The following is a 21,253-nucleotide window of genomic DNA, read 5'->3' as shown; positions in this document are numbered from 1 at the left end:
TGCCCCCACCGCGCCAACCCCCGCGGACCCGTCTCACTTATTCCAATGCTGTTATTTGCCTTTCGAACACTTACGGCATTATGGATTCCATACCCATTACTTAATTTCACTCTCTTTCACTTGATTTCATAGGAGCAGAGATGTTCAGTGGCTGCTTTTAAATTTATTATTTCTTTTTGTCTGGATGATAGCACGTGGATCTGTTTGTCCTCCCTCTTATATTGTTGGCTTCTAGCTCAGACTTAGAACTGAGTTCTGAACAGCGTGGAGACAGTCTGTAAACAGGCAGGAGGACAGTCAGGGTCACACTGTGAGCCCCTGTCTCAAATCAAACAAAAAATTCATTAAGGCTTCACCCTTCAGTATGAATTTAGGGAACAGGAGGAGGAGGGCGGGGAAGTCGTATCCCTGTAAATCCAGCAGAGCGGAACCTGCTGGTGCTTCGGTTGCACCGCTCCCGGGTCACAAGGAAACACTTCCGGTGCAGCGGAGCGGCGGTACTGGAGGTAAGTATTCAGGTGCCGGTGGCCCGGCTGGACTTCCCGGCGGGCGGGATCGGGGCGGAGCCGCGAGTCGCAGCGGCTCCCCGGGCCGCGGAGGGAAGTTCCTTGCGTTGGACCGTCTGCCTGCCGGGGAGCCGGGGTCCCTCGCCTGGGCCAGAGCTCGGGTTCGGCAAGGCCAGGGCCCAGCCTGCCCTCCGCCAGGTGGAGCCCGGGCATGGCATCTCGCGTGTGCCTAGTGATGCTGTGTAACCTCGGGCATCTTGCGGTTTCCCTTCTCGGTTTCCTCCTCCGCAGAGGGGCCATAGCCTGTGCAGAGGCCGGAGAGAGCATACCTGCGAAAGTGCTTAGGTGCACAGGACGTGCTTGAGAGAAAGCTGTTAGAGAAAGGGAAGGTGATGCGGTGGCCTCCCACGTATCCGCGGTTTCAGTTCCCCGTAACCTGAAAATAGTAAGCGGAAGACCACAGGAACAAACAGCCCGAGGCTTTTAAACTGTGTGGTTAGAAGTAGCGTGCTGAAGAACTCAGTGGTAGATTGCCCCAGCGTGTTTGAGCCTCACGTTCAATCCCCCAGTACTTCTCTGCCCCCCCCCCCCCAAAAGAGTAGCGTGACGAAATTTGCACCCCTTCCTGCTCGGGACGTACGTCATCTTGCTCAGCGGATCCCTGTTATGTGTGCTACCCACTCATTAAGTCATTTAGAACAGCTGACTGCTCAAGGAACCCTATGTAATCAGCACCAGGGGAGTAATGCTAGCCTTTGCATTTTGCCAAAGTGAAGCCAAAAAGTGCTACTCTTAGGTAAAAATGTGCTTGAAATAAACAAAATAAAATAAATCCTTAGGCTAAAGTTGCTAAAACCTTTGGTAAGGACAAATCTTTTGTTGCTGTTAGTTTTTGTTTGCTTTTCGGCACAGGGTTTCTCTGTAGCTCTGGCTGTTCTGGAACTCACTCTGTAGACCAGGCTGACCTTGAACTCAGAGATCCGCCTGCCTCAGCTTCCCAAGCGCTGGGGGTCAAAGGTGTGCGCCACCACTGCCCTACAAGAACAAGTCCTGTATCTGAAATTATGAAGGAGAAAAATGGTGCTGACTATGGTGTTGCACCCTCTCTACTCCCAACATTTGAGACTTGAGGTAGGATAGTGAGTTTGAAGTCAGCCTGGGCCCTAATGCCAGACCTTGTGTAAAAACAAGCAAATTAGGGCTGGAGAGACAGCTCAGTGGGGAAGAGTTTTTGCCGCTCTCCCAGAGGCCTGGACTTCAGTTTCCTGCCCTCACGGCAGGCAGCTGCCAACCAGCTCCATAGTGTCCAGTGCTTCTGGACGCTTGAGGTTTTGCACAATACAGGCAGCTACTCCTAATTAAAAATAGGTCTTTAAAATATTCCAAATCAGGGCTGGTGTGTAGCTTAGTTGGGGGCGTGCTGACCCAGCAAGCAGGAGCCTTGAGTTTTATACATGGCACCGGAGGACCTGTGTGGTGGAGCTCCTGTACTCCGATCTTGGCTGCAGAGCACGTTTGAGGGCTGTATGAAAACGTCTCTGAAATCTAAATAAATAAGTGTTAGTTTTGCTTTTGTCCCTCTTGTTGCCAAGGTTACAGCCGCAGTGTCCAGTTAGTGTTTACTTAGGGTAGCGAGGCCGTTGCATCTGTGAGTAGACAACATGAACAAGAATGTTGTGCGTCAGTCGGCCATGCCCTGAAACAAGAACACAGAGCCACTGCCTACGAGTAAGGCTTGGCTACATCGGTTTAGGAGCGGTTTGTTCTGAAAAGCTCTCCATAGAGGTTGTAGCTGCCAACGAAGCTCCTGCCACATACCCCGTAGAAGCAGAAGAATACACTGAAAGCCATTGCGACAAGCCAACAAGCGAGGAATTGGAAGACATTGCTTTTCTGTGATGGAAGATGACAAGGAAACAGCTGACAATGTGGTTTCAAATTCTGCATGCCTCAAAGAATACGGTTATGGATTCTAATCCTTGGATGGAACAAAACATTGAAGTCATCCGTGTGATCACTTAAGGACGGTGGCCCCTGCAAACATTATGATGAATTAACAGACAACTTCTAATTGATATGCCATGAAGCATATTTGTTTATTTTTATTTTTTATTTTTTTATTTTTATTTTTTAAAGATTTATTTATTTATTATGTATACAACATTCTGCCTCCATATATGTCTACACGCCAGAGGAGGGCGCCAGATCTCCTTACAGATGGTTGTGAGCCACCATGTGGTTGCTGGGAATTGAACTCAGGACCTCTGGAAGAGCAGCCAGTCCTCTTAACCTCTGAGCCATCTCTCCAGCCCCCTATTTGTTTATTTTTAAACAGGGGTTTAGACAGTTATTTTAGACAGGGCTCAGAACTCACTATGTAGACCAGATTGGTTTCGAACTCACAGAGATCTGCCTGTCTCCCTAGTGTCGGGACAAAAGGCAAGTGCCACCATGTCTGGCAATTGCAATGTCTTTCTGAAATGTTTTTATTAAGTGGGATTTTTAGGGTCAAAGTCTGGGCTTTGTCAGTGCCGACAAGGTAGACTTGGCCACTGGTCTTCAATTTATGAGACAACTAACAGCGAAAAGCAGTAAGAGGAGATTATTCGGTGCTCACACATTGGGAAAAGGAACAAGTAAAAGAATCCTCTGACTTCCAAGACCCTCCCTGAAGTACTGACATGATGCTAAGGTTTAGATAGTGGTCTGATACTTTGTAAAAACTGCAAAACCTTTTTCTGGACAAGTTTCTCTTGTGATGGCACCAGGGCTTCATCCTTTCTCTTCTCCCAGCGTGAGATCCTCCCTTTCACCGGGTGTGCTGGCAACGTGTCTTTAATCCTAGCACTAGGGAAGTAGAGTCAGGTGAGCTCTCTGCGTTCATGCAGGTCTACATGGCGAACTCCAGGCTAGCCATGGCTGCATAGAGAGACTCTGTCACAAACAAACGGATTATCTCCTTTTCCAGCTAGGGTGGATACAGGGCTTATTTAAAAAAAATAAATAAATAAAATAAAATGGGGCTGGAGAGATGGCTCAGTGGTTAAGAGTATTGCCTGCTCTTCCAAAGGTCCTGAGTTCAATTCCCAGCAACCACATGGTGGCTCACAACCATCTGTAATGAGGTCTGGTGCCCTCTTCTGGCCTCTAGGCATACATGCAGACAGAATATTATATACATAATAAATAAATAAATTTAAAAAAAAAAAAATGCTGGGCGGTAGAGGCAGGTGGGATCTCTGAGTTCAATTTCAGCCTACAGAGCGAGTTCCAGGACAGCAAGGGCTGCACATGAAACCTTGTCTGGAAAACCACAAAAGAAAAAAAAAAGTTCTCAGCGGTCACGGATCCCCACCTACCTTTACCCTCTGCTCCTGACACCCAGCCGTTTCCATCCCTGCTGCTTGAATGGTTCCCCTTTCTTGTCGGAAAGGCAGTGTAATCCTGCACCACACACCCACCTCACCACCATGCTTACCTCACCACCATGCTTAAGTCACCACAACCTGAGTGTGAGCCTTGGCACTCACGTGGGAGGAGGAGAGAACTGCATCCTGTTGTCCTCTGACTGCCGCAGGTGGTTCTCCCCACGCTAATGATGATAGATTTATTTATTATTTTTATGTGCATCGATGTTTTACCTGCATGTGGGTAGCATAGATCCTGGAGTTATAGGCAGTTGTGAACTGCCATGTGGGTGCTGGGAATTGGACCCGGGTCCTCTGGAAGAGCAGTCAGTACTCTTAACCGCTGAGCCATCTCTCCAGCCCCTATAATTCACTTTTTAAAGATATCTAGAGACAAAGGCCAGATTCAACAACTTTTGTTGCAGTTTTTTCTCATTGTTACTTTCTTGCTGGTCTCATCTGTAACCTTTATCATAGGTGTGTGTAGAGAAGAAAATAATATATTTAAGGTTCAGTACTGTGCATGTATCAGGCATCCACTGGATAAGGAAGAGCAACTCTGGGATCTCATACTTTTAAATGACAGTAAGTGGAGCAGTAATTACATTTTGCAAGATGTCTGCACATCAGTTTCAGTCCACCAACCACCAACTGTGACTCCCTTAGGAGGCAGCTTAGCTTTCCCGCAGACAAAATTCTTCCCCAACTTTGAGCAGTTTTGGGGAATTTGTCACAATCGCTATAAGGAAGTGTCTACTGACACTTTTCTATTCCCCTCCCCCTTTTTAACTGACTTCTCAGAACAGCTTTGGAAAACCCCCTGCTTAGGAGGCAGGAATCCCTGCCCAGAGTCTGTCCAGCACTGGGGAACAGTCGGGAGATGCTGACATCTCTGGCAGTTTTGGAATCTATGTTTTCAGAGTTAGTACTTGTTAGTCCTGCAATTTCTCCACATGACTGTTGTTATTTATTTTGAAATGTTGGTGGTTTAAAAGTATTTTCGAGGCAGAAGATGTAGTGCAGATGAAAGTGCCCGCCTAACGTGCACAATGGGCTCTCTGGGTTCCATCCTCAGCACCGCATAAATGTCGACTGGTGGTCCATACCTGTAATCCCCGTGCTGGGGAGGTAGAGAGGGCCAGAGGTTCAGGATCGCCCTTTGACACCTAGTGAGTGCAAGGCCAGCCTAGGATACATGAGACTGGCTCAAAAAATATCTCAAAGCAATTGGGGGTGGGGCAAGAGAGATGACTCAGTGGTTAAGAGCACTGGCTGCTCTTCCAGAAGTTCTGAGTTCAATTCTTGGCAACCACGTGGTGTCTCACAACCTTTTATAATAGAATCTGATGTCCTCTTCTGTCATGCAGGCATTCATGCAAATATAGCACTCATATGCAAAAATAAATAAACTTTAAAAAAATATCCCCCCCAAAAAAGACAATTTTAGGTTTACGGCTATTTTGAGACACTATTGAGTTTTCAATAGAACATTTGCCCTAATCAATGAACCAGTATCAGTGCATCACCATTAACTGGAATCAGAACTTGGTTCAGATTTCCAGTTTCTTCCCAAAGCCCTCGCTCTGTACCCTGGCCAGAATAGCACAGTGCATCCAGCCAGCCTGTCTCCAGAGACAACTCTTACTGGCCACGGCAGATTCTCAGAACGTCCCTGTTCTAGGTGACCCTGACGGTTTTGGGGATCACTAATTGGTTATTCTGCAGAAGAACCTCCTGGTTGAGATGTGCCTTTTTTTCTTGTGAGTAGACTGGGTTACAGGCTTCGAGAAGGACGGCCCTCACGGGAGCCTGCTGCGGTGTGTGAGTGTCCTTGATATTGTCCAGGCTCTCTGGGTTTCAGGGAGTGGTCACGTAACTCTAAAGTTACTCCTGTTCCGCTTTGACACTGTACTTGTAGAAGAAAGTCATTGTGTGCAGCACTCATTGGGATTGTGGAAGCATACGCTACACATGTACACACACACGTACACACACACGTACACAGGCAGAGTGACTGCAATTCATATGAAAATACCTGCAATTCATAGGAAAGATGTGTCTGTTCTCTGCCATTGACTTAGCCAGTTGTTTCTTTGTATCAATATTTCTTTTATATCTTGGGTTTCTTGTTCTTGGTTCCCGACTTTGGCTGTTGAATCTGACTCTTGACCCTGGCAATGTTTGGTTCTGCTTTTTTGTTTTTAAAGTAGTTGCATGCTTTCTGCCCCAAGCTCATCCTGTTTATTCCTGCGTAGAAATCATCCACTTTCTTTTTTTTTTTTTTTTTTTAAATTTTTATGGTTTATTTAACTTTATTTTATGTGCATTGGTGTGAAGGTGTCAGATCCCCTGGAACTGGATTTTCAGACAGTTGTGAGCTGCCATGTGGGTGCTGGGAATTGAACCCGGGTCCTTGAGAAGAGCAGTCAGTGCTCTTAACCGCTGAGCCATCTCTCCAGCCCCCATCATCCACTTTCTTAAGGAGTCCTGGTTTCTTTCATGGAAAAATGGCCCAGAAACCAGATCTGGACTCAGGTGTGCTCACTGCTACTGGGGCATTCTTGTGTTCACATTCTCTCAGCAACCAGAATATGTGTGTGTATGTATGTGTGTATGTGTGTGTGTATGTATGTATGTGTGTATGTATATTATATACATATGTATGTGTGTATGTATGTATGTGTGTATGTATGTGTGTGTATGTATGTATGTATGTGTGTATGTATGTATGTATATTATATATATATACATATGTGTGTGTGTATACATGGCTATAAGTATTTCTGTATATGTCTGTGTCAAGCTAAGTGCCCTGTTCTGATGTCTCTAATCCTCATTTAGTATCCTGTGGATAACTGTAGCTTCCTTCTCTAACCTGGAATCTCCTCCCCACTGCTGCACACCCAGTGTCCCTATGGTAGTTTGGCCCCATAATCTCAGGGAGTGGCACTATTAGGAGGTGTGACTTTGTTGGAGGAAGTGTGTCACTGTGGGGGCAGGCTTTGAGGTTTCCTGTGCTCACAATGTCACCCAGTGTCTCAGTCAACTTCCTGTTGCCTACAAGATGTAGGACTCTCAGCTACCTCTCCAGCACCATGTCCACCTGCATTCTGCCATGTCCCAATCATGATGATATTGGATTGAACCTCTGAGACTATAAGCAAGTCATCCCAAGTAGACATTTTCCTTGTGTTTTCGTGGCCATGGTGTCTCCCCATAGTAATAGAAACCCTAACTATGACATTCCCCCATCACTTATAATCAATCCTGGCGTATGTGCAGTGGCTTCACAACTGACCACGTGGAGAACAGCTTTTTTGTTTGTATCTTTTTGGGTTGTTTTTTTTTTTTTTTAAAGATTTATTTGTTTATTATGTATACAACATTCTGCCTCCATGTATGCCCACAAGCTAGAGGAGGGCGCCAGATCTCATTACAGATGGTTGTGAGTCACCATGTGGTTGCCGGGAATTGAACTCAGGACCTCTGAAAGAACAGCCAGTGCTCTTAGCTACTGAGCCATCTCTCCAGCCCCCTCTTTTTGGTTTTTGATATAGTGTTTCTCTGTGTAGCCCTGGCTCTCCTGGAACTCCCTCTGTGGACCAGACAGGCCTTGAGCTCAGAGATCCGCCTGCCTCTGCCCCCCGAGTGCTGGGATAAAAGGCATATGTCACCATGCCCAGCCCAGGAAGCTGCTTTCGGCCGCTTTAGTTCTGGAGACGCTGCTCATTTCAGGGTCGCTCATGTCAGGACCTTATTTCCATCACCTCTTCAGTGTGTATAAGATGCATTCAGAGTCAGAGTGGCACCCAGTATTCCATTCTGAACCTTTGCATCATTTGTGTACATTAAAGTCTACTCTTTGTGATGTGATCTTTTTTAGTGGGTTTTGACCTTTGGTGCTTAGCATTTTCTGTTTACAGTATTAAGTGAAGCAGTTTCCCCTCTGATTGAACTTCATTAATAATTTGAACTGTTGTTTCTCTCTTTAGAGTATGTCTTAACTTCAGTGGTTCCCACCTGTCATGAGCATTTCTTGTGAGCCTGTTAATATTATTATAACTATTTCTACTTTTGTTCCCTAGTCTGATCTCTATACAGCAGCCAGAGGCAGTGTGTGATTTCTCTGTCAAGAACCTTATAATGGCTTCACTTCTGCTCAGAGTGAGAGCCAAAGCCCTTTTAATGGTCCACATGGCCCTGCCCAGCTTGTTTGCTCCCCTGCTCACCTGGAGCCCATTCCTGTCTTGGAAACTTTGCCCTGACTATCCCTCCATTCTGGAATATTGTAGTAGGTGGTTAAATAGCACTCTTCGCTTTCCTTTTTTTGGGGCGTGCATGTGTACTGTGGATTGAGTCCAGGGGCTTGCATATGCTGCTGAACTACATCCCCAGCCCTTTGCTTTCTTGCCTTGGCAAAGATGTCACTTTCTCAGCTCTTCCCTGACCACTCCATATAAGATAACATGCCTTTCCTCCTCCTCTGGGTTTTCGACTTTTCAGCCCTGACATTCCTCTGAACATGTCTAAGCGGACTCTCCAGAGTGGAAGCTCCGTGACACACCGGAATGGTATCTGTCCACAATGCTCCTTTGCAAGGGCCTGCCTTTGCTCTCTAGCCAGTGAGAGTTGTTTATGCAAGGCTGCAGTCACTCTGTCGATACAGTTGTTTCTTTCTCTCACTATGGCATTGCCGAAGCTCCCCCGGCCTGATCACAGTGTGTGTGCCTGGCATGCTGTCCTTTCAGTGAAGCCCCACGGTGTTCATGCTCCATCACCAGCTCCCTTCCTGCTGGACACGGATGTGGCTTCCTGCCTTCCAGTGGTGGGAATGGTGCTGCCAAGACTGTTTTTGTACCTGGAGGCCTTTTCTTTTTAATTGTTTCCTTAATCTAAATTCTAGGAAGTAAGTTATTCAGACAAAGGAGATTATCGGTTTTATGATCTTGTTATATGTTGGCCTAGTAGCCTTTTAAGAAAAAAAAGCTTAAGTATATTATGGCTTTGGGCACATTTGTTGATGGCTGTAAGAAGTCAGGAGATCAGTCACAGTGTACTAGATGTCCGTAGTCATTCTCTGTGCATGCACCTCCAGCTTCCTGACGCCTGGCCCCGCCTATCACAGGACCCCTAGTCCACACAATAACGATACACTTGGTAGGCTTCTCACAGTCTTGAGCATGAAGCGTGGTCGAGGGCACGAAGTTTATGAGGTGCCAGTGGAGGAGTATGGCTTTCTCCAGCCTTGGACTAGGGCCACTGCCCTGGAGAGCCTGTCAGCTCCTCCAGGAGCATGCTGGGCTGCCTTGGAATTCACTTCAGGGCCAGCTTAGGAGTTGCTCCAAGCAGTCTGCCTGCCGTCTGAGCCTTGCACCTTACACATGACCAAAGATGGTATCCCTGAGCTCTGTACCCCACCTGAGTCACCACAGTTGGAACCAGACAACATTGGACTCTTTCCAGAAGTCTTGGGGGAGGAAGGTCTGACGGCTCTGAGGACGGGGGCAGGGACAGTGAGTGAGGGGGTGGCTCAGGCTTCAGAAGGCTTCTAGAATAGACTAAATTGATGTGAGAATTGACTGTTTTGCTGGCCAAGCACATAACCTTCCAGAGTGACCAGGTTAAAAGGGAAACAACAATATTTTGTGTAAAACCCACTCTGTTTATGTAGCGGGCCGTTTATAATCCTTCAGTTGTTCTTCATGTTGGAAAATCATTTCAGGTAGAGGAACCACAAGGCCTAGATGAAAGAAGGACATATGGACAGCCTGTGGTGGCAGGGCTAGTCTCTGGACAGCCTGTGGTGGTAGGGCTAGTCTCTGGACAGCCTGTGGTGGCAGGGCTAGTCTCTGGACAGCCTGTGGTGGCAGGGCTAGTCTCTGGAACTATATGATGTTTTCAGCTAGTTACATTTAAAGCATAAGAAGCAGGTAAACCAGGCATGATGGTATAGGCCTAAAATCTCAGTCCTCAGGGGTTGAAGGCAGCAAGATCAACAAGACCAGCCTGGCTACATGAGAACCTGTGTCCAAAAAAGAGAAATGAAATAAGTAAACAAACAGAAAAACAGGTTTTGTATTAAAATATACCATAGAGTTAACCTTTTTGGAGATGGTGTCATATAGCTCAGGCTGACTTTGAACTTGTGACTCTCCTGCATCCACCTCCAAAGTCCTGGAATTACAGATGTGCGCCTCTAATTGTGGCTCAAAATTGATCATTTCTAAGAATAAATTCATTGTCATTGGACATGTTATGTCTCTATTACCCCTACTTCTGGACCTTCTTTAAAAGCCTCTTAGACTAAAGCTCTGGTTTCCACAGCTGCTGTGCTAGCTTACACTCCTGCCAGCAGCTGTGGTGTAGGAAAGACAGTGACCCCCATAGGCTCCTGGGTCGGAAAGCATGGTCCCCAACTGTGGAACCATTTGAGAAGGACTTGGAGGTGTGTCACTGTGAGGTTTGAGGTTTCAAAAGCCCACACTACACACAGTCTCGCTGCCTGCGGCTCAGGATATAAAAAGCTCTCAGCTGCTGCTCCAGCGCCATGCCCGTCTGCTTGCTGCCATGATGATCATGGACTAACCCTCTGAAAATGTAAAAAGCCCCTAATTAAATGCTTTCTTTGCTAAGAATCGCCTTAGTCATGGTGCCTCTCACAGCAGTAGAACAGTGACTAAGCCAGCAGCGCAATTTCTCCACATTCCCACTGATGCTTCGTGCCCACTTGCCCTGTTTTATATATTTTTTTAACATTTTAAAATCCCCCCCACCGTGTGTGTGTGTGTGTGTGTGTGTGTGTGTGTGTGTGAGGAGAGAGAGAGAGAGAGAGAGAGAGAGAGAGAGAGGGAAACAATTTGAGAGCTGAGCTGATTCTGGACTTCCACCATGTCAGTCCTAGATCAAGCTTAGCCTTCAGGCTTGGCACCAGCTGTCTTTACCTGCTGATACCTGCTAGGCCACCTCACCAACCCCACCAACCCTAGCACTCGTCTTCCAGCTGAGTACTGGGATTACAGCCGTGAACTGCCTGATTTCTCATGCTCTCCTTTGTTCATTGTTTCTACACTTAGTTTTAGGGGACAGAGGCACACTTGCTGTGGCACGTATGTGATGGCCAAAAGACAACTTTTGGGAGTCTGTTCTCTCCTTCAAATGCAAGTTGTCAGGCTTGGCAGCAGGCGCCTCTTCCAGATCCGCCTCACGGCTTCTGTTGTGCTGTGGCGCTGTGGAAGTTCTTTGTCCGAAGCTGTGTGTGTGAGTCACACGTGTCTTCCTCCATTCTCTGGCCTGTCTTTCTCTCTCTGAGAAATGTCCTCTAAACAAAGGGTTTTGATTTTTATGCGGAGTCTAATTGACCTTTTTCTTTTGTTGCTTGTGCCTTTGATGTCACATCTGGGAAAACATTGCCAAATCCAGTATTGTAGAGATTTCCCCTAAGATTTCTCTAACAGTTTTATGGTTTGCACTCGTATTTTTAGATCTTGGGTCAATTTGAACTAATCTTTGTGTAGGGTACAAGGGTTCCGTTCAGCTTCTTTTGTTGCTTTTGCGTGTGGACGCTCAGTTTCCTAGCACTGTTTAAAAGCTGCCCTCTCCTAGGGGCACGTGTTTATTTGGAGCTCTCTAGTCCGTAGGCCTGTATGTCTGTTCTCTAGTCCGTAGGCCTGTACGTCAGTAGCTCTCCGTTTTGGCCACCTTAGCTTTCTAGTAAGGTTTTTTTTTTTTTTTTTTTGAGACAGGGTTTCTCTGTGGTTTTGGAACCTGTCCTGGAACTAGCTCTTGTAGACCAGGCTGGTCTCGAACTCCCAGAGATCCGCCTGCCTCTGCCTCCCGAGTGCTGGGATTAAAGGCGTGCGCCACCACCGCCCGGCTTCTAGTAAGTTTTGATGTCATAAAAGAAGTAATTTTAGTAATTTAACAATATGAAACATTTAACAATGTTTCAGCATATAATCAACATAAAGCATTGCTAATGAGATATTTTACATTTTTTCATAAAAAGTTAGGTCTGGTTTTATCTGTCACTGCAGTTCAGGCCAGCTGCATTCGGGGCCATGTGCGGCCCATGGGCACCATACTGGGTCTCTCAGAATCAGCTGGAAATCACACCTTATGGCACAGCTCTGTCTGAAAGCACGAAGGCTGTCATTCAGGTGCCGCTAATGCCACAGCACACTGGTCTCTTTATTGTTAGGGTGGCAGAAGGATGCCACTTGTAGGTACCATGATGAAGAAGAAGCTAAGGAGGAGGGCAGCACAGAGGCATGATGGGAGGCCTTGCACTCAGGCTTGGAGGTCGAGTAGGGCAGCAGTCATGGTGAGATGCTGTCCTGGGCAGATGGGAGCTTCATGGATGGCTCGGGGTTGGAAAGACTCAGGTGCTCTTGGAGAACCACAGGCAGTTCTTCCAGCTTTACCAAGGGATTAAGAAGGGGCGAGAGCCAGGCGGTGTTGGCACACACCTTTAGTCCTACCACTCAGAGATGCAAGCAGATATCTGACTTTGAGGCCAGCCTACTCTACAGAGAGAGTCCCGGGACAGTCAGAGCCATTATATAAAGAAACCCTATCTGAAAAGAAAGAAAAGAGAATGAAATAGGCGGTGAGAAGAGAGGTAGGCTAAGGCCTGACTGCCCCCTTCTGCCTATCCACCAACCTCTTTTTTTTTTAAAGTTTGTTTTTTTTTTTTTAATTTAAAGCTGGGTGGTGGTGGTACACGCCCATAATCACAGCATTTGGGGAGCAGAGGTAGGTGGATCTCTGTGAGCTCGAGACCAGCCTGATCTACAGAGTGAGTTCCAGGACAGGCAGGGAGGGTTGTTACACAGAGAAACCCTGTCTCAGAAAAAAATAATAATAATAAGATTTATTTATTATGTATATGGTGTTATGCCTGCATGTATGCCGGAAAAGGACATCAGATCTCATTATAGATGGTTGTGAGCCACCATGTGGTTGCTGGGAGCTGAACTCAGGACCACTGGAAGAACAGAACTATCTAGCCATCTCTAGCCATCTCTCCAGCCACCCACCAACTTTTTTGTGTGGGCTAGGTTTTCATGCATCTTCTTGGCCTCTCCATTCAAACTTGTAGTTTAGAGCTGGGCATGGTGGTGCACATCTCTGCATTCCAGCATGTGGGAGACTGAGAGGCAGGAGGGTTTCTTGAGTTAGAGCAGACTGTATTCCTCTCTCAAGTAACAGCAGCCAGGCTGGGTGATGGCACACACCCTTAGTCCCAGTACTTGGGAGGCAAAAGTAGGTAGCTCTCTCTGAGTATAAAACCAGCCTGGTCTAGATAATGAGGTCCAGGAAAGCCAGGACTACATAAAGAGACTATGTCTCAGAAAATAAAAGCAAATAAACAAAAAGTAAATAAATAAGTAAAATAACAGCATCAAAAAGTAATTTAGATCTTGTCACCTCCGCTTTACTTTTTACTTGGTCAAATCAAGAAGGTCTGGGTCTTCCAAGGTTTGCTCGTGCTCCCAGCCCATCTCACCAGCTTCCAGTTTCCCTCCTGACCACTCGGTGTGTGGGTCCCCTTTCCCATCCAGGGGTCTCCACATTTCCTTTTCTATCTATGCACAGTGTACATCCCTCAAATGATAAGTGTGGCCGCTCCAGTCTGTTGCTGAAGCCCTGCCACATTCGCAGAGGCCTCCCCTCCCACCCCATACAAGAGCACAAGGTCCCTTTCTTAAATGTCTCCGGGACAGTTTTCTCTCTCCATACAGCCTGTCTCCATGGTCACTGCCTCCATTTGGAGCAGAGCTCTGAATACAGCATTTGTCTGTATTTCTTTCTTCAGTCTTTGGTATCCTTAAGTGCTGTGTGACTAGGTGAATGAATAAATAAACAAAATCAGATGGGTGTACCTCAGTTGGATGAGTGCTTACTCTGCTTTCGTGGGTCTCTGGGTTCCAGCCCCAGCACTAAGTAAACTGGGAATAAGGATGAAAGCCTGTCATTCCAGCACTTGGAAGGTGGAGGCAGGAGAATCAGGAATTCATGCTCATCCTGGGTTAATAGCAAGCTCCAGGCCAGCCCACGATGAATGAGACACTGTCTCAAAAGCAAAACAAACTGGATGGTGGTGGCACACACTTTCAGTCCCAGCACTCAGGAGGCAGAGGCAGGTGGATCTCTGTGAGTTCGAGGCCAGGCTGGTCTATAGAGTGAGTTCCAGGACAGGTTCCAGAACTATAGAGAAACCTTGTCTTGAAATATTTAAAAGAGAGAGAGAGAAAGAAAGAAAGAAACAAACAAAAAGGAAAGAAGAAAAGAAAACACAGAAATGTGTGGGTCTTTAGTAAATGCATTGCTTGGGGGAGTTTGCATTTGCTTATTAATTTTATTAGCTTTTATATTTGGAAAACATCAAAAATTTTAAAAATTGAAAAATGTGCATATATTCTCTAATTAAATTCAAGAATTGTTTACACTATGCTAAGTTGCTTCATATTTTGTCCATTCATGTATGCGTGGTATGGGGGGACATTTAAAAATCACACATTCTCCAAAACCACAGAAAAACCCTGTCTCGAAAAACCAAAATAATAATAATAATAATAATAATAAATAAAAAAAAAAAAAAATAAAAACCACACATTGAAACCTGACATTCAGCCGGGTAGTGGTAGCACACCTTTAATCTCCGGAGGCAGGTAGATCTCCACGAATTTGAGACCAAGATGATCTTCAAAACAAGTTCCAGGACAGCCAGAGTTGTTACACAGAAAAACCCTATCTTGAAAAGCAAAAAAAAAAAAAAAAAAAAAAACCAAACAAACAAAAAACAAAGAAAGGAAAGAAGGAAGAAAAAAAGAAACCAGACTGTGGGGTTTGAAAGAAATGGCCCCCCAAAGGGAGTGGCACTATTAGGAGGTGTGGCCTTAGAAGATGTGTATCACTGTGGAGGTGAGCTTTGAGGTCTCATTACAGCCTAGTGTCTCAGACCGCTTCCTGTTGCCTATGAGTCAGGTTGTAAGAACTCTCAGCTCCTTCTCTAGCACCATGTCTGCTTGCATGCTGCCTTGCTTCCCACCATGACAGTAATTGACTAAACCTCTGAACTGTAAGCTGGTATGGGAAGTCCTTCTGTATTTGTGTTACTTTTATTGGTTAATGAATAAAGCTGTTTCAGCCCGTGGCTTAGCAGAATAGAACAAGGCGGGAACTCCAAGCAGATAGAGGAGGAAAGAAGGCAGAGTCAGGGAGAAGTCATGTAGCCGCCATAGGAGACAGACGCCTCTGCTGGAGCTTACCGAAACTTTGCTGGTTGGCCATGACTTCGTGGCAATGCCCAGATTAATGGAGGTGGGTTAGTTTAGGATGTAAGAGTTAGCTAGAAATATGCTTAAGCTATTGGTCAAACATTATTGCAAATAATATAGTTTCTGTGTGGCTATTTCGGGGCTGAGTAGTCAGGAATGAACGAACAGCCTCTGACTACAGTAAGCAAGCCACCACAGTTGAATGTTTTCCTGTATAAGAGTTGCCGTGGTCATGGTGATTCATCACAGCAAGAGAAACCCTACCTAAGACACTGACATTCATTCTTTTCATTTAGAATTTGGTTCTGGAGAAGTGTGACTCTCAAGAGGCCCCTGGCAGTGGTGACTTGGGTCATGGCCTCTGACCTGGACTTCTCGCCTCCTGAGGTGCCTGAGCCCACCTTCCTGGAGAACCTACTGCGGTACGGGCTCTTCCTGGGAGCCATCTTCCAGCTCATCTGTGTCTTGGCCATCATCGTACCCATTCCCAAGTCCCACGACACGGTGAGTCCTTCCCTAGGATCTCATCTTTTTGAATGTCAGGCTAGATTCTTGTACCAGCAGACATCACCACAACCAAGATCAGCAGGGACTGTGCTGGCCCTTATCAAGTTAGTATGGTCTCTGGATTGGGACCAGGTGTTAACCTTTTTTTTTTTTTTTTTTGAGACAGGGTTTCTCTGTAGCTTTGAAGCCTATCCTGGAACTAGCTTTTGTAGACCAAACTGGCCTTGAACTCACAGAGATCTGCCTACCTCTGCCTCCCAAGTGTTGGGATTAAAGGTATGCGCCACCACTACCCGGCTCAGGTCTTTTTTATATTGATTTATTTTTTTTGACTCAGGTTCTTATTGTATAACCTAGGACTGGCCCCAAACTCAGTATCTCTGAGTCCTGAATGCTAGGTTTCTGTTTCTTTATTTTGTTTTGATATGGATTCTAGCTGTCTTTAGGCTTAAGGCAACCTCCCTGCCTCAGCCTCCTGGGATTACAAGTGTGAGCCATCACCCTTGGCTTCTGTTAAGACTCTTGTTGCCGGGCGTTGGTGGCGCACGTCTTTAATCCCAGCACTCGGGAGGCAGAGGCAGGCGGATCTCTGTGAGTTCGAGACCAGCCTGGTCTACAAGAGCTAGTTTCAGGACAGGCTCCAAAGCCACAGAGAAACCCTGTCTCGAAAAACCAAAAAATAAAAAATAAAATAAAAAAAAAAAAATAAAGACTCTTGTTAGCTCCTGTCAGATGGCTAAAAAAAGGTGCCCTCTCCTTCAAGGAGCGTCTTGTCTTTTGGAGGGATGCAAAGATAAAGCAGTTCTTAGTGATGTGTGCCTATAGTCCCAGCTCTTCAGAGACCAAGGCAAGAGAGTTGTGAATTCAAGGCCAGTCTGGGCTATGTAGTAAGATCCTTTCTCCCAAAGTTGGGAATGAAAAGCAATAAATTTGCTTTTATGAGCCTGGCAGTGGTGATGCATACCTTTAATCTCAGCACTCTGGAGGCAGAAGCAGGCAGATCTCTGTGAGTTCAAGGCCAGCCTAGAGAGTGGTTCCCGGATAGTCAAGACTATACAAAGAAACCTCTGTCTCAGAAAAAAAATTTTTTTTTCTTCTATGAGAAGCACAAGGTACAGTATGAGTGAATAACTAGAAGGACCAAATCCCATACCCTGGGCCAGGGCCGGGCTGTCCCTCTGCCGAGACAGAATGGCGGAGTAGGGAAGGTGGGGGGACAGCATTCCAGGGCAGGGGAAGTACCTGCGAGGAGCCTGCACACTGAAGCACTGAGCTAATCCAGGGCAGGGGAAGTACCTGCGAGGAGCCTGCACACTGAAGCACTGAGCTAATCCAGGGGACCCAGAGATGACTGTGGCTGGAACCCAGGGGACTGGGTGAGAGGTGCAGCCAGAGGTGTGCACAGGGCCCAGCGGGTCTGGAGACACATGGTGACGTGGTCACATTGGCTTTGGGTTTGACTCTTACGCTATGAATGTCTTTACTCTGCAACACCTTCTTCCCCTCGTTCTTATACAACACCCCCATTTTTTCGGACATTGATTAGTTGGTGAAAGCAGGTTTTTATCCTCTGTGATCTATACACTCCAGGATTTGCATGATTGCTTCTCTCTGTGTGGTCACTGTTCCTGCAGGAAGTCTCATATAAGCACCTAGAGCCATTCATTCAGGTATTTGTTATACCCGTCATAGCTGGTGCTTGAACTCGCTGTTTTTATAGTCGTGGTTGGTGTCAGTAGGATCGTGGCATCTGCCCCTGTGTACTGAGATCATCATGAGTTCAGATGGTCTACCTGAGCCTGAACTCTGTCCTAAGTGGCTCCAGCATCCACTGCAGCTCAGCCCTACCCGCCCCCCAATTTATAAGAGTTGCCATGGTCATGGTGTCTCTTCACAGCAATCAGCACCCTAACCGGGACACCAGCACTCTATTTGATGTTTTAACTAGGCTTATTTTTTTTTTTAATTTTTTTGGTTTTACTTTATATGTATGAACATTTTACCTGCATATATATAGATGAACATGTGCATGCCCGTTGGCTCCCGTGGAGCTCACAATGGACTGTCCTGGGAATTGAACCCAGGTCCTCTGCAGTAGCAACAAGTACTCTTATCTACCGAGCCATCTCTCCAGCCCCATTTTAATTTCTAAATTCTATTTATTTATTTACTTATTTATTTGTTGTGGGGGGTGTGGGTGTGAGCTTGTGTGGAGGTCAAAGGACAACTTTTGGGAGTTGGTTCTCTTCTTCCACCTTGTGGGTTCCAGGGACAGAACTCAGTTTGTCAGTCTTGGTAACCTTTACGCTATGAGCCATCCCACTGACCTGGCTTTTGTTTCCGTGTTTTGTTACTTGAGACTGCATCTTCCTTTAAATTTCAGTCTGTCCTTGAACCCACTCTTCTCCCGCCTCAGCCCCCCAGGCACTGGGATGTGCACCAAGTGTGTGCCAGCACACCGACCGCACTAAGTTTGTTAGGAAAGAAGTTGCGTCAGATAGAATAGCTCCCGCTCGTAATTACAGCACTCGGGAAGCTATAGCAGGAGGATTCTGTAAATTTGTGGGCAGTCTAGACTCTAGTAAATTGTAGGCCAGTTTGGGCTACACAGTGAGACCCTGTCTCAATGGAAAGAGAATTGGAGTTCATCCAGCTGTTTAGAATTCAAACTGAAGGCTGCTGTTTTTACTTGGGAGGCTACAATTATATCTTAAAACATTCTTTACATTTATTTATTTTGTGTGTATGTATATGTGTGAGTGTGTGCATGTGCCAGTGTGTGTGTGGAGGTCAGAGAACACCTTTAGGAGTTGAGTTTTTCCTTCCACCATGAGGGTCCCTGGGATTGAATTTAGGTTGTCAAGCTTGGCTGCAAGTGCCTTCACCCACTGAGCCATCCTGCCTGTCCTAAACAAATATCTTTGGTTTATACTGGCAGTCTTATTTCCTAGAAAGATTAACAAAATGACTAATTTGGTCTGTCCTGCTGCGTTGGAGGTAACCAAGACCGACTTAGGTTCAGTGATTAACTAGGAGGCCTCATAGCTGTGGCTGCCACAGTGAAAGGCTATAGAAAAGGCGAGGACTAAACCTGGAGGAACCCAAGCCCAAAAATGCCCTCGCTGGAGCCACACAGGTGTGTCCAACTCCAGTAGCAAGGAGTGGATAGGTCATGAGGCATTGTTCAACCAGGAACTCCATACAGTGTGCGTGCGTGCATGCGTGCGTGCGCGCGTGTGTGTGTGTGTGTGTGTGTGTGTGTGTGTGTGTGTGTTTGGGTTGTTTTTGTTCAAGACAGTCTCACATAGCAGAGGTTGGCCTTACATTGCTGATCTTTCTGCCTCTCTATCCCTAATAATGGGGATGTCAGATATGCACTGCCACACCTGGTTTATGGGGTGTTTGAGACTAAACTCAGGGCCTCGTGCATGCTTAGCAAACACAGCCATAAACTAACAGTTTTATTTTCTGTGACAGTAATGGGCCTTGAATCTAGGGCATCATGTACTGAGAAGCAAGCATTCTACCCATGAGCTATATAGCTCTAGCCCACGGGCTTCTTATTGGGGTCACATAACTGGTTGCATAAGCACTGGTTACCTACCATATACCCAAATTCCAGACTTCCAGGAAAGCAGGTGTCCAGCATAAGCAGATCCTTGGTGGGTTAGGCACAGTGCACTCATACAAGCTGTGGGAGCGAGGGAAGCTGTTAGAGGTCCCAGTGCCCAGAGCCAGCAGGGACCAGCGCTTAGAAGTGCCAGTGCCAGTGCCAGCAGGGACCAGCGGTGCCAGCAGCTTCTGGAAAGATGGCTATTGTGTTTTACGTTACTTTATTCTACACACCTACAGTGTCTGATTCTCACTACCAACCTGGGACTCAGGTGGAAATGTGAGGGTTTGTTTTGGCCTCAGGTTGTGTTCCTGCAGCGAAGCACAATACCCAGCCTGCTCTCCGTGTCTCCACTCCAGAAGCCATTAGGTATATTCGCTACAACTTGTTTTTAGTTTCTAGGAATTTTTCCTTATTAGTTTAATTTGTTTTTGAAATCATATGAAACATTTTATATAAATATATACTATTTCCAAACTGTATGATAAGGTACATTCATGGAAGTTTCCTTTAATCTCATTATGCTCCTACCAGTCCCCTTTTCTTCCTCCTATAGAATGCGATTTTTATACTATGATTCATTTTTATCATTTTGAGTCATTGGTTTTTTGTTTGTTTCGTTTTGGATTGGTTTTGGTTTTGGTTCTCTGTGTAACAGTCCTAGGTGTCCTGGAACTAGCTCTTGTAGACCAAGCTGTACTCATAGAGATCCACCTGCCTCTGCCTCCTGAGTGCTGAGATTAAAGGCGTGTGCCACCACCGCCCGGCTCATTGTTGTTTCTTAAAACCAAATAACTGCTTGTGTGGGAGGTGCAGTATGTGTGATACATCTATATGTGTGTGGTGTGTGATGTATCTATGTGTGCAGTGTATGTGATATATCTATATGTGTGCGGTGTATGTGATATATCTATATGTGTGTGGTGTGTGTGATATATCTATGTGTGCGGTGTGTGTTATATATCTATATGTGTGTGGTGTGTGTGTATCTATACGTGTGCGGTGTGTGTGATATATCTATATGTGTGGTGTGTGATATACATATGTGTGCGGTGTGTGTGATGTATCCATGTATGTATTCAGTCCTTCCTCTGGAGTACTGAGCTGGCACATAGTCATAAACATAGTTTTGTTCCTTCTTTTTATTTTTCTTTCTGAATGCTCCCCCTCCAGAAATGAGACCGTGCAGCCCTGACTGGCTTGAACTCACTGTGTATGTAGACCAGGCTGGCCTCGCACTCATGAAGACCTACCTGTCTGTTTCCTAAGTGCTGGGATTAAAGGTGTGTTTTTCACAATGCATAGCACGCCCTGGAGACTGTACATCTTGGGGCTTGCTGTGTTCTGAAGTTCCGCTGATGTAGTGGAGAGGGCGAGGGGAGCTGGTGCAATGGGAACCAAGTCAAGGGACAGGTGTGACATGGGGTCAGGGAAAGAGCATGCCAGTTTTTAAGTTTTAAAAAAGTTCCTTTAAGGGCTGGGGGATGGCTCAGTGGTTAGAGCGCTGGCTGCTCTGCCAGAGGACGGGGTTCAATTTTCCACACTCACACAGCAGCTCACAACTGTATAACTCCGGTTCCAGGGCTTCTGACACCTCACATAGACATACATGCAGGCAAAACACTAATGCACATAAAATAAAAATAAATTACGTGTATGTATGTATGTGTGTGTATATATATTTGTATATATGCATACATATGTTTTTAAACATGCCTTTAAGGCATGTGGGTGGTCTGTCTGTCCCAAGTCAGCAGGTTGGTTTGTATACCTGCAGGAGGAGGCCGTAACCAAATAGTTGACTGACATTAGGGCATGTGTAAGATGGCATTGAAGCCATGTGAGAGGCTGAAGTCTCCTAGGAAGACACTGGAGTGAGATGAGAAGGGAGCTAAGATGGAGCACATCTGTAGTCCGGCACTTGTGAGTTTGGGGCTAGCT

At 46.1% G+C, this 21,253-nt stretch overlaps 1 protein-coding gene across 1 annotated transcript in view; it reads left to right on the top strand.

The window, feature by feature from the left end:
* The first annotated feature begins 446 nt into the window (after positions 1-446).
* The window catches only part of Manbal (mannosidase beta like), a 34,453-nt gene continuing 13,646 nt past the window's right edge, over positions 447-21,253 (top strand). Inside the window, exons 1-2 of the mRNA XM_057781464.1 lie at positions 447-506; positions 15,489-15,696. Coding sequence (XP_057637447.1) covers positions 15,547-15,696 — 150 coding nt within the window. The 5' untranslated portion in view covers positions 447-506; positions 15,489-15,546. The remainder of the gene's footprint in view (positions 507-15,488; positions 15,697-21,253) is intronic.

Source organism: Chionomys nivalis, chromosome 9 (genome assembly GCF_950005125.1).
Source record: "Chionomys nivalis chromosome 9, mChiNiv1.1, whole genome shotgun sequence".
Taxonomy (NCBI): domain Eukaryota; kingdom Metazoa; phylum Chordata; class Mammalia; order Rodentia; family Cricetidae; genus Chionomys; species Chionomys nivalis.
This window is presented reverse-complemented; position numbering and strand designations above follow the sequence as displayed.